This window comes from Puntigrus tetrazona, chromosome 5 (assembly GCF_018831695.1).
Source record: "Puntigrus tetrazona isolate hp1 chromosome 5, ASM1883169v1, whole genome shotgun sequence".
NCBI lineage: Eukaryota > Metazoa > Chordata > Actinopteri > Cypriniformes > Cyprinidae > Puntigrus > Puntigrus tetrazona.
This window is the reverse complement of record NC_056703.1, coordinates 8,768,791-8,786,681: the sequence shown is the minus strand read 5'-3', so window position 1 is coordinate 8,786,681 and position 17,891 is coordinate 8,768,791. Positions and strand designations below refer to the sequence as shown.

Here is a 17,891-nt window from a genome sequence, read left to right as displayed (position 1 = left end):
TATAATATCAATTTTTGATGTTTTGTATTTAATTTATTTAGTCATTATAGAATAGTAATATCAGCACTTTAAGAGCACTTTAAGATCTGGTCAATTGCAGCAGTCACATCTTCAGTGCATCACATGAATCCAAAAACATGCAGAAAGATGAGCATGTACAGCATGTTTGTGTTGTCATGTCCGCCAGTGGAGCATGGATGTGATGTTTCAAGTGAATAATGGTGCAATCACTGGCCAAAAAAGCCAGAGCTGCCCTGATAAGCCACTCCAACACAAGTGAACAGGTGATTTTTGATATGATATGATATGACACATGCACTGATCATCCTGTCTGAGGTCAATGTGGGGATCGCGCCCAGGATGCTCCATATTCAGTAAGCACCAAAGACCCACTGAGAATGGTAATAATGTTTCTAGGAAATGAAACAGATCGATAGTGTCTGCCCTCCATGACAACAGGGAATGAAATGACATGGAGAAGACGATCAAAGCTCACTGGCTGAAAATGTGTGAGTGATGCTCAATGATGGATTATGGAGAGGCTGAAACACTGCAGAAGATCCCATGCTTCAACACGTGCCTATGGGCTATGCATTGTTTGACTCAAACAGAGACAGCCAAGAAGACAAACAGTAAAAGAGAGAGAGAGAGAGACAGAAACAAAGACACAGAGAAAGTTAAGGCGTTACCCCATTAAGCTCCTTCAAGTGATCCCAGGCAGAGAGAAACAGAGGAAGAGAGCAAAGTCAGTGACAGCACATCAATAAACTCACGTTTAACACGTTTTTGACGTGACAACACAGCAACAAACATAAAAACAGGAAGTAGGACAGATTAGTCAGTACAACTGAAAGACCCTTCATTCTGAGGTAACCCTGTTATTCCGAAGAAGTATTTCAAAGTATTGCACCCACTCTCTGTTCAGCTTGCCTTACTCATTGATAATTACTTGTGATGTGGGAAGAAACCATCACCTTTGCACTGATGATTGCACTCGCTAACCAAGAAAATCTTGCTGGTTAAATTAGTTAAGAAGTCTATTAGGAACACCAAAGCACCGGTATCTCAATCTAGGGATCTGCATCCAAAACATGTTTGTGACTGCAATGATTATGCTGGTATTGTCAACAGTGTAATTAAATCACAAAATGAAATGCACCCAGACCTAATATATATATATATATATATATATATATATATATATATATATATATATATATATATATATATATATATATATATATATATATATATATATATATATATATATATATATATATATATATATATATATATGCACATAAATATAATATATACAGATGTGCAGAAAGAAAGAAAGCAATAGCATTTGCTCAATACTAAAGTGTTGCAATGGCCCATCCATTACAGCACAGGAGATGCAAACAGCTGATTGTATCAGACAACTCCTTTATTAGCTCCTTCACACACACACACACACACACATTCTTTTCGAGACTGCATTCTCAATAAAGTGGTGTCAACTGACCCACACCTCTGAGAGAAGGACAGGAAGGAAATAACAGATCAGTGGGAGTTTGCAGCTTTGAATGTGCACAACAAAGACAGACAAAGATACTCTTGTCATGCTGTAGGAATGAGTGTAAAGTAAAACCTTTTAAAAGCAAATAAGAGAATACGGGCAAGAACTTGGACTAAAAGGTGTTTCAAATTACTCCGTATTCTGTAGTTAAGATCAATGATAAACTTTAAACACGTTTAAGTAAAAGTCTATTAAGTGCTTTCTGATTTATGGGAGTTTAGGCAGGTTTGTGCAAATTAAAGGTAACTTACGTGAATGCGAATGCCACCAGTGCACCACTGACCACAATGAAGTCCAGAATGTTCCACAGATCTCTGAAGTAGGAACCAGGATGAAGCAGTAAACCTAAATCCACCATCTTTTCAAAGGAGAAAGATAAGTATGAATGATTCTTGAAGCTGAAACCTTGACACCATCAGTACAACCATCAAAGCACCATTTCTATAACAAATTCACTGCCTTACAATAAATTTTGAGACAATTACTGGCACACTTTATGTCATTCACTGTGAGCAGCGTTCCTATTATTATGCAGAATCCTAACTGTAGGAGTCTTTTATTATGAGGAATCTATTGTAAAATAAAATCTTTGATTTATTTGATGTGAATCTGTCAGTTACTGTACTGAAACTATTTAAGAACACAAGATCATGCAGTACAGTATGCAATCATAATTAGTCCACCTAGTTGACTAGTTCTTCAGTCCAAACACTGACTAGTTATATAAAATACATACTGTAGTGATGCACTGTCACCAAATAGCAATATCCCAGGTCAAAGGGGGAATTCTGTATTATTTCCAATAATTATTTCCGGATATCCAATTAAACCGTGTAATTTACCACAAAATTACCTTAATGACCATCTCAAATGTGAAGACACCAGTGAAGACATAGTCTAAATACTTCAGGACCTATGAAGTGAAAGAAAAAGACTATCATCAGTCATTTGGGACAAACAGGAAAATGAGGGCAAACTTTGACAAAATCTGACTTTGCACAGTCAGACCAGCACAGACAAAACATCTGTGACATACATCGTTACGAGGGGAATTTGCATGGACTGGGTCCTCCGCAGCCAGGGCTATACTGCTCATGGCAATTACCACCAGTATACACATCTCAAAGTAGCGCAGGCTCACTATGTAGTGGCACAGGCGTCTCACCCTGCACACACACACAAAAACAACACAGTATAAGAGTGAGGCTGAAGGCAATTACATAATGAAGTGTGATACCTAAACATTACATTAAATCGACAGACAGATGCATTTAATTAACCACTGATAATTAATATTTTCATGCAGGTTATAAGCAATGTCTCAGTTTTAATGAATAATTCAGCAATAGAGTAGATTTTAGCATGAATGTCAGGTCAACAAACAGTAATGTGGCATTAGTATACAGTATAGTAAAATAAAAGTACTTCTATATTGTTGCACCAACAAAATCATGACAGACAGCATAATGATACACAGATTTATATGAAGCTTTATGGGATTGAATGCCTTTTAGCCTTAAAGATCTTTTAGCATTTACCTTAAGCACACACAGTTAAACTTTACAACCATTATTAGTTAATGGCTGAGACAAGTAATAACCAGAAACATTTGCAGATGAAACAGCATTGGTAGTTTGCCAATCACCATCTACAAATGCTGCATCTAAATGCTAAAAACAAAACAGTGTTGTGGAAGCTACTTTGATTGTATGCCGCACTATGGAAATTACTGTTAATTAATGTTCATAACATTGCTTTAAAGCAAGAATATACTTGATATGCCCACTTGACTGTGCCATGCACCACCATTTGTTTACAAAAAAAGTTACCAATAAAAAAATTGAAGGAATACTTCTGCTTTAATTCAGATTGCAGCTCTAAAAATTGCTTTTGTTACACTGCACTGGGATAAATGTTCAAATGCACATGGTTTTGAAAACATTGGTACTGACCAATATTCCACACACACACACACACACACACACACACACACACACACACACACACACACACACACACACACACACTTACGGATTGGTTTGGCTGAAAATGAACATGGAGCTGAAGGGAAGGATGGGACGAGGGTTGCTCTGGTTCAGATCCTCCAGATTCTTCTCAGTCATGGGCATTGTCTCACTGTCTATACTGTTCACTGAGAAGAAAAACAAATGTCATGTGTGAATTTATACATTTATAGACCAAACCTGGCTTGTTGCCAGCAGCAATGATAATGTGCTAAAAAAGTGGCACACAAATTCGAGTATAAAATGAGTGAAAAAATAGCCACAGTGATCTGATATGGCTGGAAGGCAAATACTAACTAGGAATAAGGGTTGTTTCTCCAGGGGGAGACGTGACGGTCACAGGTATGTGTGTGCCCATTCCTCCAGTCTGACCAATATTTTGTTTATTGTCCAAGTCTTCTGGTTTCTCATGACACCGTCGGTTCCAAACTGAAGGTTGATGGGGATTTACAGCCAATGAATCTCCTCCCATGTCAGTGTGCCTACAACAGTCAAAATAAGGTTTCAGTCATTAATGTCTCTGTGTTTCTGAACTAATCTTTTAGGTACAAAAAGGTACAAATGCTTTCACTGGGGTGGTACCTTTTCAAAAGGTACACTTTTGTACCAAAAGGGTCCATATTGGTAAGGTACATATTAATACCTAAAGTGTACATATTAGTACCCTAAAACGTACAAAAATGTACCATTTGAAAAGGTACTGCCGTTTTGTACCTTTATTTCTAAGAGTGTATTGTCAATTTCATGCAGTGATATATATTTTAGAGTGTTTTGAGTTTGGTTTGGTTTGGAAACAAACGGACTCAGAAACAAAGTAGGGCTCAAACTCATTCATAAATAAGGATGGTTTGACTGACAACATTCTTTTTTGCATCATAGATATGTAGATAATGCACATTTTATGACATATTAAGATTTGTTTTTATGCCTACACTAAAATATTTTCAAATAAATAAAAGATAAATTTGCTTAAAATACACAAAAGTCACTGGTCACCACCACCTACTATATCTACTGAATGAATCAATGAACAAAAGAAAAATATGATATTTAATAATGTACATAGTACATAGTGAAAGCACTATACAAGTTAAAAATCTGATGCACTCACTTGGGGTACATGAATAGGAAAACAAATCAATCCCTAAATTACTGATATAAGGCCTCCAGGTATTATAAAACCAACTTGGCTTACCATGAACTAAACATGTTAAATATTCCAGTGGGATTAGTTCCATTAAGTTCTTGTACCATCCAGAAATAGTCTGAGTCCTATCACTTATCCATCTCCATTCCTGGCCATGAATGTGAGAGTGAAGTTTCTTTTCATTTGATAAACTCAAAGCTTTATCCAATAATAAAGGACTCACAACCAACTCTTCATCAAAGTGATTACTCATTTCAGACACAATCTTGGCCCAATATAACTGTAACTGATTACATGACCAAACACAGTGAGTGAGAGTGACACTTTGTATTTTTCACTCAAAGCATAGAGGTGAAAGGGTATTGCGTGTCTTCGGTTTGGTGAAACATGCAATCTGTGTACAATTTTAGATTGTATCAATTTAGGTATGGTTACATACTGAAATGGATTTGGCGCATTTATTACCTCATTCTTCACAAATGTGCTATTCAATCTAATTCATCACTTTTGACACCTTTTCAAAAAATTGTTTTACCTGTGGCTGTGTAACTTGCCCTCATCCTGATCTCCATTCCCTCGTTGCTCCTCTCCTTCCAGTGTCGACTGAGCTTTACTGGTCCGTGGTCGGTGCCGTCTCCTTCCTCCGTTACCTCCATTTTCGCCCCTGGAGCACCTCTCCCCTTCCCTTGTTCCCGAACGTGAGCCATCCTTCTGCCTGATCCGCCGTTCACTCTTCCCTGCGCTGACCACTCCATTGCCCTCTCTGCTATGCCTGTGAGAGTGATGGTGACGATGTTCCCTCTCCCCGACTCCGACTCCCTCATCCACGGAGCTCTGATGGTGATGTCTGCGGCCTCCCTCTCGGCTCCGGCTCCTGTCACTCTTCCCCTCCTTGCACCGTGTCCCATCGTGCTCCTTAGTGCGGCTGTGATGGACGTGATGCCGGCCTTCTTTGCCATGACCTGTGTCACCGTTTTCATTGGTCTCGTTGGAGGGCCGCTCCCTGTGACGGTGGTGTTTGCGTGGTGGGTGTGACTGTGGGGGCTCAATCGCAGGGGGTACTCGTTCCTCTGGTGTGCCACCCTCCCCTTGCTGGTCCTGCGGTTTGTCCCAGCCTCTGTGGGGACTGATGGGACCATCACATTGGGGTTCCACCACCAGAGGCCGGTCCAGGTGGGTTTTCATGTCAGGGCGGAGATGAAGGTTGGAGGTCAGCCGGGGGTTGAGCTCCTCTTGGTACAACGCTTCGCTGCTAGCCAGCATGTGCTTCCGAATCTGCGTGGTGCGCTGCTCCCACACGGACATCATCTTTAGAGAACGCTGCTGTTCTTTACTATTGAAGAGAACATTTAGAAAAACAAACATGTGAGCCTCAGAATGATTTGTTAAAAATAAAACAATTAGGCATGGTGTTGACGTTAGTCTCCATCCATGTCGAGACCCCCTTTCAAGATGCTGACTGCCTGTTTGCAGTTTTCACTTGAGCTTAATTTTGGACGGATGAAGTTCACACAAATTAACAGTCTGTAGTCGAGAACAGAAGGAGTTTGAGTCAAGACCGAGACCCAAAGAATAGAGTCTGAGTCAAGACAAAAATGTGCTCTTGGACTCAAGACACTGATTTTGTCAAGGACTCTGAAGCATTGGATATTAATAAGGTGGTCTTGACTACAACGATGCAAGTTTATAATAAATAATATACATTTTAGACATTTTAGGCTTGTTATTTTGCCTGTTTTGGCTCTGCTATGTAAAATAGCTCTAAACAAAGACAAAAGAAGGATCTGTCTAGCACTGAACACAGTGGAGAGCTTCAAACAGAATAAAGTCCCAGTGCTGCTGGACTAAATGTCAGTGCTCTTGGAGCAATGTTACTTTAAGCAGATTTGAGGACTGGAACTAACTAATATATAAATAAAAAGAAGGTCTTTATGGATGCCAAATTACAAAGGTTAGTTACGGACATGAACAATGGTTTAGGTCATGAAGTTTAACCATGCAAGTGTAGGGCATTTAGAGGGCTGATAACTTCATATCTATTGCTCCCTTATAAGGAATAGTTCATGCAAAGTAATTCTGTCATTGTTTAATCACATCACATGCCAACTGAATTTAAAATAACATGAGCGTGAACAAATGATGACAGAATTCTATATTTCTCCTCTTCTGGGTAATGTCATCTTATACCTTATTTTTTATCCAGTTAGTTAGCATGAAGAAAAATGAATCAAGATTGCTGTAAAGAGAAGTAAACGAAAAGCTTCAGCTGGGGAAAAGTAACACGTTTACTCTCCTCTCTTCTTCACATGGCTTTATTCTGGGCATACCTCTAACAGGCAGGCTGTTCCAGGGAGTGATGAGTGAACTACAGCAATGTGTAGACAGGTGATGGGAAAGAACACTCTCTGAGGCTGGGAGAGAGCTGGGAGACTGATTTTCAGACACTATTTACAGCTAAAGCACTAACAGGGCCTTGTGGTGTGAAACTGACTTGAGGTCAAATTGTACCTTGTGGACAAGCAGGATGAGGTGGTGCAAACCTCCTGGTTTTATTGTATGACAGGACCTCAAGGTGTGATCTGCATTTGCCTTTTGTATTTATTTGACTTTTAGCCATGTTATCAGTGGTATATATATATATATAGCAGATGGGTCCCTGAAAACTTGCATGATCACTACAGCTCAATGAGGCAGAGTATATGTACTAATTATCATGAAAGTTCCAATATTTACCCTTTTCAATTAAATATTAACATACTTGTGATGTTGTCAACGTGCAGTACTATAAAGCTGCTGCAAACAGTGTTAGCAATATTAATAACTTTGGCTTAGCTAATTTGCTCTAGCTAATAAAAACTATTCACGTCTTCATCAAACACTGAATATTAAGCATGGTATTGGCCAAAAAAATGCTTACAACAGCTTTAAAGAACAAAGATTGAAATGTAGTTGATGAATGATTTTTTTTTTTTTACAGCTGGCCAAGGGTTAAAAATGAAATCACAGGTTGTTGACATATATATATGAATGAGGGGCAAGATTCTGAAATGTCCAATACTGTTCACATTGTCAAACACTATGAGGTGTGTCAAGGATGAGTACTATTTTGTCGTACAGATGAGCAGAATACATCCATTCATGTATCAAAGCAGTAGTCATGCCCTATACAGTACCATTACCTCAAGTAGTGATGTGCAGGGGAGCAGACATAACTCCTAAAACACATACAGCACACATTGAAATACACATATACACACAGACACGCTAAGAGCCCCCACAGTGCCACAGAAAACAGGTTAGAGGACAAACATTTGACAAGAGAATCATTAAGGAATAAATATGTACAGCATAGAAAACAGACAATGGAAAATGAATGGTGGAAAAATGAAAGAACGTACGAAACAATGGAGATGAGATGATGGCAGATATATCTCTACAACGCTAAAATATTCAGTACTGCTCAAAATGAAATAGGAATTTTATAATAATTCTGTCATTATTCACTCTTATGTAGTTCCAAAGCCATATGACCATATGACACAAATGTTTAATGTCTATTTAAAATGTAATTAAAACACTAACAAACTTCAAAATGAATCATGAAAGTATAACAAAAGCATTTATATATATGAGCACATATGTGCTACATGTCGGATGTTCTGAAGCCATTGTGTGTAATACAGATTTAATGTTTTAAATGTTTTAACAGTTTAAATGTTATTGACTGACAAGCTTTTTGCTGTGAGTTCATTAAAATTTATCAGAGTAGTAATGTCCCACTTGTGAATGAAGCATTTAGCGTTTTGTGAACGATTCGACTCAAAAGACTGATTAATTCATAGATTGTACTGAAAAACAATTTGCAGTTAACAGTTAATTAATCATAACTGATAAAATAATGAAATACACCTTAAATTGCATGAAATTCACATTACCACATTACCAACAGCCCTACTTCACTTTTATTAATTGAAAATGAGAGGATATTCTTTAAACATTCAGCTTATTTGTTCTATTAAAAAGGCCAGTCATACGGGTTTGGAATTACATGACGGTCAGTAAATGATGGAAAACTATATATTTTGGGGTAATCTGTTTCTTTACATCACCAAAACCAATTTTAAAAAATCTATGACTAGGCTTAATACAAATGTCTTTTTACTTTTATCTTTTCCAAATGTTGAGAAGACAATGAGTCAAGTTCTGTTTCTAATTAAGTGGATAGTACTGGATTCCTGAGTTCACCTGCCTGTATGTGTAAGAGTATGTGTGTGTGTGTGTGTGTGTGTGTGTGTGTGTCTACGCTCTCGCAGTAAGCTCGTCTAACAGGAGTGCTGACTCATTAGGCACTAACAGTAGCAGAAGCTCTAGTAGTGATGCTCACTGGGAAACAGACGGCCGATTCTCAGAACACGGCTCAATGCCAGCGGCAGCCAATGAGCCAGCCCAGTTAATCTAGAGGATCCGGAAACTTGCCTGATCTGCTAGCTAAAGAAACATGGCAAACATAACATTAGAAAAGAAAATACAGTAAATATATAATCCACTGAAGCAGATTAACACTGAGAGTTTACCAAGTCTTTTTTAGCAGCACCTTATAATTGCGCTGAAAAATCAACAATATCAGTAGCTCATGAAGATTTTATATATTAACATAAGCACATACGTTCACGTGTAACTTTAATAGTTTTATCTCCAAACACTGTTTATTTTTTTAGGTTTAAATTTAAATAAAAAGCAACGTAGTGTGAGATTTGTTAACTGTAGATGTGTAAAACATTATTTGTTACAGAATCATTAAAGAATGTTATGAAAGCCATTATATATGTTACCTTTCACTGATTTCACTCTGTATGGTTTTCCTCTCATGATTATGACCCATGTATTTCATCTGTTAAACCGCAAGATTAATTTTGAACGTCAGCTAGACTCTTTTGGCTGTCTGGCATCATGCAAGAGCAGTGTGCTGGGACAGAGGAGGAGAGGAGATTTGAACAGAAAGTAAATAAACTCACGGTGAATGAGAGCTGGAGTTGGAGGAGCTGCGTGAAAGAGCACCGGGATTTGGCCTTATAAAACTGCATATGCCAAAAACAAAAACCATGAGAGGGGAAAGAAATAGTTTGGTTGGGGTGGAGTCAGTGGCAGCCGTCAATCACTCTGACTCCACCCAACTCAACGGGAAGTACATATCAACAATAGTGTGACTTCAAAACAGAATTTAAAACAAAACAGGTGAGAAGGCATCACAGTATTAGGAAAGACATTTTAATTCCAAGTGCATTCAAATGAATTAAATTAATTTAACTATATTACACTAAATTAGTCATTATATTATTCTGTTAAATCCTTTAAGCAACTGACTTTTGAACACTGGAAAAAATGTCTTTCATAATGAAAAATTACAAATAAATAAATAACTATGTTACATAAATATTACAAAAACTGTTCAGAATTACTACAAGAGGGAAAAACATATCCAGGGCATATCCACAACCGAGATTGAAATAATCATTACCCCAATATTCAGAATTGTCTGAGAAATGGATTTGATTCATTGCGGTTAAACAGCCAATTTAGGTTAAAATGCACACAAGTAAATCAGATTTTGATGGCATGATCAAATGATGGCTAAATCAACTTTCTACTGTACTATACTTATCTAATAACAAATCCTATCAAACACAGACTGATTTTTTAGTTGGCAGGAAAGCATAAAAAAATGCCTGGCTAAATCAAGCATACATGTCATTTAGAGACAACCAATCGCGAGTGCAAGGCTATCTGCAAAGAGAACAGACTCAAAGAGTCCTACAGAGACATACTGAGGACCAAATAAAAGTGACAGCAGTAAAATAACAAAACAGACAAAATCCAGATATGTGCTTACAGAGACAAACAGAAATATGACTCTTGGGACACATAAAAAAAGCAATGAGAGGACATGATGGGGTGATGAATAGGTGTTTTTGAGGGTTAGTGAAAGGGGAGGGCAGTACCCTGACTTCAGGTTTAATGCCCCCTGACTTACGCTGTGATGGAAATGTTTGCGGCCGACATGGGGCTGACCTCCTTTACCTCCTTGGCTTTCTGCAGAGCCAGTTTCTTACTGATGGCCTCCTCCTGCTCCTCCTCATCCTGAGAGAGGAGCAAGACAGAAAAACAGAGAGTGACAGACAAGTCAAATTTGCATCCGACGACAAGCACCACTAGCATCAACAAATCAAGAGAGTGACGTCCCAGGAGCCTTATAGCCCTATACCGTTGGTACCGTCTTCACCCAAGGCTGTAAATCCTACAACGGCCTGAAAGCTTCATTACCTTGAGTTATTGACCAGGGCAAACATCAGTCAGATCAAAAGAGCCCTTACAGACAGTCTTATAAAACTAATAAAAGCCGTCAGTGCACGGGGAGAGAATCACGCATTCAGTGTACACATGTAGTGTGTGTGCAGGGACAGTGACAGTGACTATTATTGGCCATTTATGTACATGTGGCCATATCTACAGCCTTGATTCTGATTTGTTTTATTTTTGTGCAGAACAAATTTTTTGGATTTTGGTGTTCTGTTGTCACTTTATATGATAATATTCAATGGAATACTACTTTTCAATTGATAAATGCTATTTGAATTTGTTACGTGGATTTTGTATTTGTCTACCATGTTTTAATTAAATATATGCACCCACAAAAAATTACAATTTGCCACAAGACTTCCTTATATTTTTTTGCCGTATGTACAGCCTTAACATGCCCAACCAACCTTGGTGAGTTCTTGCGCATTGGCAAGATTATCAACAGCGATGGCCAAAAAGACATTGAGGAGAGTGTCTGATCAAATGTGCTTTAAGGAACTTGGGTGAAAGTGGTCATCTAATAAAACTGTCAAAAAAAAAAAAAGAAAGGTTGCCAAAGTTTTTATGTAGTCTTTTAACACATACTGAACGTTTGATGTATTATCAAGAAATAAATCCTTTATTTGGCACAGATTAATTAAGTCGATAAGCTTATGATATAAAATATTTCAAATAAACGCTGTTCTGTTCTTTTGAGCACAGCTTTGCCATCACACAAATAATTAAGTTTGAAAATATATCCAAATGCATAAAAATAGAAAAATAAACAAAGCTATTTGCATTCTTTTTCTGGTAGATTTATCAGTATAGCTAAGGTAGTGTGAAATATTATGTGCATTATAAATATATATTTATTTGTAAAAAAAATATTATACAGTTTTTGTGACATTACTAAAGAATAATGCAGCCAAAATCTACCTCTATTATGTGTTTTTAGTTTATACTGTACACGCAATATGCAAAACGTTATATTTTATGATGAGTGTCATTACTGAAACCAACATTTGTGCATATTATTTAGTTTGCCTTACTTGAAAAAGTAGGCCATTAAAAAGCGTGACAGTAATGACAGTCCTATGTTATATATAAAGGATACAGTTTCCAAACAATGTGAGCACAATGAAGTACACTGAGCAGAACATTCCCCGGTGAACTCCTCCCTGGGATTCAATTCCATGATACATCACAGCATTCCAGTCCTCTCCTGTCAGAATCTTATGAGATAAAACACATTATGGAAATATTGCATTCCAAATGAATATAAAATGAGAGCGTTCGTTCACACACATATCACCAGATGGTCAATACCTGAAACACTGTCAGGATAGCAGCTGGGAATGTGTCAAAGTTGGTCGTCGGGGTCTCATCTTCAAAATTAAACCTAGAAGAGAGATGATGAGCTGTGAATCATTTTCTTGGATGAGTCTCGTGTGTATGCTTAGGAGCCAGCTTTGCTCTAATTTCAAAATCTTTCATTTTTTCAATTTGTTTGCTCGCAAAGACAGCAAAAACGACACTGATATGTCCTAAATAATAATGTTTCTCTTCATCTGCATATAAAAGCTGAGCTGTGCTCCTCTCTGCATCTCCAGAACTAATAACAAAAATATAATAAATATGCTTTCTTATTTCACAGTTCTCTTCCATGCACACTCTCAGGGGCTCTGTAGGGGCCTCATTACTAGAGAATGTGGAGAAATCTCACAACTAAGGCCTTATTTACATTATTCTGGAAAACAAAAGCGATGCCTTTCTTCGCCCAACCGCCGTTTCTCATTTTATTAGAAGAAAATAGGACACAAACAAAATAATGATAGAAAACTGAAGTAAACCATGATTACAAACAAGTGAAATGTTGCTATATATCTATATCTAAAATTGTCATCTAAATCATTGGTTTGCACAACTTTCATGGATGACAAAAATTTGACATGCTAGAAAGCCCCAACTATCACATGAAATGTCAAATGATTAATAGCAATTAAATCGCATCTAAAATAAGTTTTTGTTGACATAATATGTGTGTGTGTGCATTGTGTGTGTTTACTTCAAAATAATTATTCAATATACGTATATTTTGAAAATATTTACACTCATATTTATACTCATATAAATTAATTTATATGTAAGTATATTTAATATATTTATATATAAATACTTTTTAAAATATTTACAAAATTTATAAACATATACATTTTATATACAATATATATATATATATATATATATATATATATATATATATATATATATATATATATATATATATATATATATATATATATATATATATATATATATATACACACACACATATATATATATATATATCTGACAATCTGCTCTGACTGTTTCTAGTAGCTCTGCTCTCAGATATACTTCAAAAGCAAACGTATGAAACCGTCTCTCTCATCCAACCCAAAAAATGACTGCATGGATCAGACAGTCAGTTTATCATGTCCATCGACAGTCTTAAATATTAATGTGCTATGGAGCTGAAATCCAGTACCAGAGAAGCACAAAAGCAATTTCTCATTTCACTAAGCACAGATCTGGAAAGACTTCACCACCATCAGGAGGGAATAGTGTTATGTTTCAATAACATTTTCTCATTTCGCACCGACTATTTGTTTATCTGGCACTCTTCTTATTACAGTAGATCACATGACAGCGTGTTTGCGCATCTAAGCTGATATTTACCTCATGGGAAGCGTGTGTAGAGGCAATTCCTCTGTTGCAGCGTATGATTAATAATTCATAGAACAGAGAAATGAAAACTTGTGCCGTCTGGATCAGCTCAGTCATGTTTGTTAACATGTGGCTGAGGGGTAAATGAAACGGCAGGGCTTGGAAGAGTCACGGCTGCTTATGCAGAGAGGAACGTAAACGACAGGGAGGGGTTTTTTTCCACGTCAAAGGATGATTTATGCATTTTCAGTCAAAAGTACATAGCACAAGTGCTCTGAAAAGTAAATGGACTACATAAGCAGTTCTCAACTGGTGGGTCGAAATCCAAAAGTGAGTTGCAGGACTGTTCTGATTGCAGACAGCAGGGAAAAACAAACATAATAAAATTCAACTAACCATATTATTGTGCATAGTTAGGGCAGCAAATTAAATAGACTTATTTAAGGAAGAGAAATGGTACCTATATCATTTGTTGACAGTATTTTGGCACAAATTCATTTGTCTGTTGGAAGAAGCCAGTTTTTAAATAGTCATTTAATAGATATCCGCTTACAACCATGGCTTGTGCAGTACACAATTTGTTTGCACAGTAAATTATTGGCTGCACTGAGTACGCAATCAATTAGTATTATGCACCAAATATTCAAACTTTCAAAGCAAACAACAGCAATCTGTGCCCTAAACATTAAATATAAATATAGGATTACATTAATAAAATCCACTGTTTAATTTTAGGGACTTTTTTCATTTGCATGATAAACAATTTTGGGACCGTGTTGGCTTGTCCAGTGCAAAAACCTAAAGCAGGTGAACATGGACTAGATGACATGTGACTGTAAGCCTCAGCCTGGTACTTACTGTCCTCCAAAGAGCTGCATCCCCAGCAGAGCAAACACTACAATGAAGAGAAACAGCAGGAACAGAAGACTGATGATGGACTTCATTGAGTTGAGCAGAGACACCACCAGGTTCCGTAACGAGTTCCAATACCTGCCGAAGCATGCCATGATCACATAGTTTAGGGAAAGGAATAGAACTTGATTTGTGGTAAAGACAGACTGTCGAAATATTGAGAATAAATACCACGGCATTGGAGCACTATTAAACATTTAAACAATAGCTCAGCCCCTGAGCACAATGGTCAAGAGTCAGCTATTACACTTACATCGTACCCCAAAATCTTTTCCTCATTGTAATCCAATTTCGTGTCTAGTGTCATTTGAAACTTAATTTGAAACAGTCAACAGATTTTGGACTATATTTTCTATTGCGGTTACATGCTCACATGATGTTCATATGCTACGTGGTATATAATCATTTATTACAATGATCTACAGAGCACCATAGATTATCTCTTACTTGGTAACCTTGAATATCCTCAGCAATCGCAGGGCTCGCAAGACACTAATGCCAAAAGAGGCTCCTGGTTTTACCGCTGCCCAAATCACCTCGAAAATGCTACCCACGATCACCTAAACACACCAAAGATGGAAAACAAATACGGCAGACACAATTTATACTTAAAAACAAAGCTCATTTCCAGCAATAATTTAAAAAATTTGAATCATATAATTTGTCGAATGTCTTGAAGCTGCTGTCTTTGACTCGGTAGGAGATCGGCATTGTACCTCTGGCATTAACTGGAAAAGAAACATGTACTGTTGTCGGTCCCGCATATCATTAGTATCTGACGGCATGTTACTCACCCCAAAGTCAAAGCAGTTAAATGAGGAGTGAAAGTATGTCCTGGGCCCGAGGCCATACATCTTCAGACTCATCTCTATTAGAAATAGACCAAGGAACACAAACTCCGCCAAATCTGTACACAGAAAAAAAGGGATTTATCACTGGAGTTTGTCACTTACATCAAGAATGGCATGCCATTCTTGCACTCTGTTGCTTCTGTAATGGTTTTCAACGTAACATAACAATTAAGAGGTATGATCATCCAGGCCGTCCAGGGCTGTAGCCTCATAGGTAAAAAAAAAAAATTTCATCACAGTGTGCCCTTGAACAAGATCTTTTGGGGGAGCTGTGCCTGTAATAACAATAACTGTAGTGTATGTGCCTTGTATAAAAGCATCAGCTCAATGGCAATTAATGATTAGCAGCAGTTGTTAATGCTCCTTTCTCATTTTTGGGGATTTTATCATGTGGACTAAAAACTATGGCAGTTGCACCCTTTACACAATAACATAGTTGAGGCATGAATTGAACTTTATTCAATATTTATATTTATTTATTTATCTTTATTTATTAATTTTAATAATGCTGCATTTATTTGATCAAAAACAGTAAAAGCAATATTATTGTGGAATATTATTAGTTTACTGTTCTTCCATTTTAATGTATTTTAAAATATAATTTATTCCGGTGATGGCAAAGTTGAATTTTCAGCAGCCATGATCATAAAGCACATTCTAATATGCAGATTTGGCGTTATTTTCGTAAAAGATCATATGTCGTCTTTTGAAAAGAAAATTACAACACAAAACAGCATTTATTTAAATTCAGCATAATTTTTACTGTCCCTTTTGATTGATTTAATGCATCCTTGCTTAATTATTTCTGATTAACTTCATTAAATGATCAATGTGTAATTAATAAAATGTTTATATCATTGACTCTTTAACTTACAAAACAGTTGCAAAAATGGAGGCAGTTTTATGCAAAACAAAAAATTAGCTAAAAGTCGTACAATTAATAATGCAAATACAAAGAGCATAGGATTTAAAAGCACTTGTTTTGCATTGATTTTAAAAGGTTTTTAAATTACTCCCAAAGCACCTAAGCCATACTCAAATATAGTTCACATAAACCTGCGATCCTCCAGAGAGCTGTAGTGATGTTTTAAAGATGTGGTTCACTTACACAGTGCATATGTGAGCCACTCGGGCTGGTCGTAGTGAACTATAGCCACACACAGTGTGTTCAGTCCCACTATACACAGAACAGTCCAGTAGAAGCTCTGGGCCTTCACCATACGGCGGATGAAGAAGCGAAACCTCTTCTCTTTCCTGCGAAAGTACGATGAGCTCTCGTTCTTGCTGCTCTTCACGCTTGTACGGGTGAATGGAGAGCCCTGGGGAGCTGCGGACAGAGAGACTGTTTCAGATGTTCACAAGAGCTCACAGATGATGGAGAGGAGAGGAGAGGAGAGGAGAGGAGAGGAGAAAAAAAAAACATCCAACATTTTTATGTAATGACAGTTTTTAAATATGCATTTTATTACCTATGCTGATTTTGGGAGAAAATCCAGCATAAGTTCAAAGTTCACAGGCGTTGGGCCTGGATCTTACCGACTGATGAGATGTCGGTGAAGTGGTCTTCTCCTTCCTCTGCATTGATGAGGTCATTTTTACTCTTCTTGGCTCTCTTCAATACTAAACATGATGGAAAGTGAATAGTAAATAAACAGCAGTTGTGTAATATATAATAAAAAATTAATAAAGAATACAGTAAACTGAAAAATGCAGATTTTGCTTCTTAATTATTAGTAGCAGTAATCAAGACTCGTGCTCAAAAAAAAAATTCTCAATGGTTTCCTAGTGAAAAATAAATATACTAAAATGCATTTAAAATACATCTAATTAATTCTAAGTGTACAAGTACATTTACATATTTATGTGCTTAATTAAAATACCCTGCTATTGAACTTTTGGTATACTAAACTAGAAATGTGCGTTGTTCTCCAAATAAATATATTCTGTCTGTAAGTCTCAAGCTAAATGTGATTTGAACTATACTTAGTATGAATTAAATGGACTTTAAATATATAAATGTTTTATTAGGGTTACCTGGGTTGTTGCATTTCCTCTTGTACCAGGCACCATCCTCCTTTTCTTCTGCGTTTTTATCTTCTTCAGCAAGCATGACTTCCTCTGAAACAAAGATATTTCGCTACTTACACTATGTGGTTGCTAGGGTGGAGAGACAGACAAAAGCAACCACTGTAAAGTTTTTTGTAACCTGATGCCCCACACAGTAATCACTGCTGTCACTGCAGATCTGACAAACATCCAGCAGGAGGCAGGAGCAGTGAGCACTGTATCGCCCGAAACATTAACGGTTTAAATAATGCAGTGAATATCTAACTGGCTATAATGGCTGTGGC

General features: G+C 37.0%; 1 protein-coding gene across 23 annotated transcripts in view; it reads right to left on the bottom strand.

Moving 5' to 3' along the window:
- Positions 1 to 17,891, bottom strand: part of cacna1ba (calcium channel, voltage-dependent, N type, alpha 1B subunit, a) — a 90,818-nt gene that overhangs the window by 29,326 nt on the left and 43,601 nt on the right. For 8 of the 23 annotated variants that reach the window (XM_043239613.1, XM_043239607.1, XM_043239599.1 and 5 more), the window contains exons 9-27: positions 17,575 to 17,658; positions 17,077 to 17,160; positions 16,649 to 16,867; positions 15,484 to 15,596; positions 15,137 to 15,249; positions 14,636 to 14,767; positions 12,398 to 12,470; positions 12,186 to 12,303; positions 11,497 to 11,564; positions 10,764 to 10,870; positions 9,748 to 9,810; positions 7,912 to 7,947; positions 5,268 to 6,065; positions 3,883 to 4,067; positions 3,593 to 3,713; positions 2,598 to 2,727; positions 2,415 to 2,474; positions 1,813 to 1,919; positions 690 to 701 (exon numbers count right to left, since the gene is read on the bottom strand). In XM_043239613.1, the coding sequence (XP_043095548.1) occupies positions 690 to 701; positions 1,813 to 1,919; positions 2,415 to 2,474; positions 2,598 to 2,727; positions 3,593 to 3,713; positions 3,883 to 4,067; positions 5,268 to 6,065; positions 7,912 to 7,947; positions 9,748 to 9,810; positions 10,764 to 10,870; positions 11,497 to 11,564; positions 12,186 to 12,303; positions 12,398 to 12,470; positions 14,636 to 14,767; positions 15,137 to 15,249; positions 15,484 to 15,596; positions 16,649 to 16,867; positions 17,077 to 17,160; positions 17,575 to 17,658 (2,623 nt within the window). The remainder of the gene's footprint in view (positions 1 to 689; positions 702 to 1,812; positions 1,920 to 2,414; positions 2,475 to 2,597; positions 2,728 to 3,592; positions 3,714 to 3,882; positions 4,068 to 5,267; positions 6,066 to 7,911; positions 7,948 to 9,747; positions 9,811 to 10,763; positions 10,871 to 11,496; positions 11,565 to 12,185; positions 12,304 to 12,397; positions 12,471 to 14,635; positions 14,768 to 15,136; positions 15,250 to 15,483; positions 15,597 to 16,648; positions 16,868 to 17,076; positions 17,161 to 17,574; positions 17,659 to 17,891) is intronic. The other 15 variants (XM_043239601.1, XM_043239606.1, XM_043239603.1 and 12 more) reach the window with 6 other exon arrangements.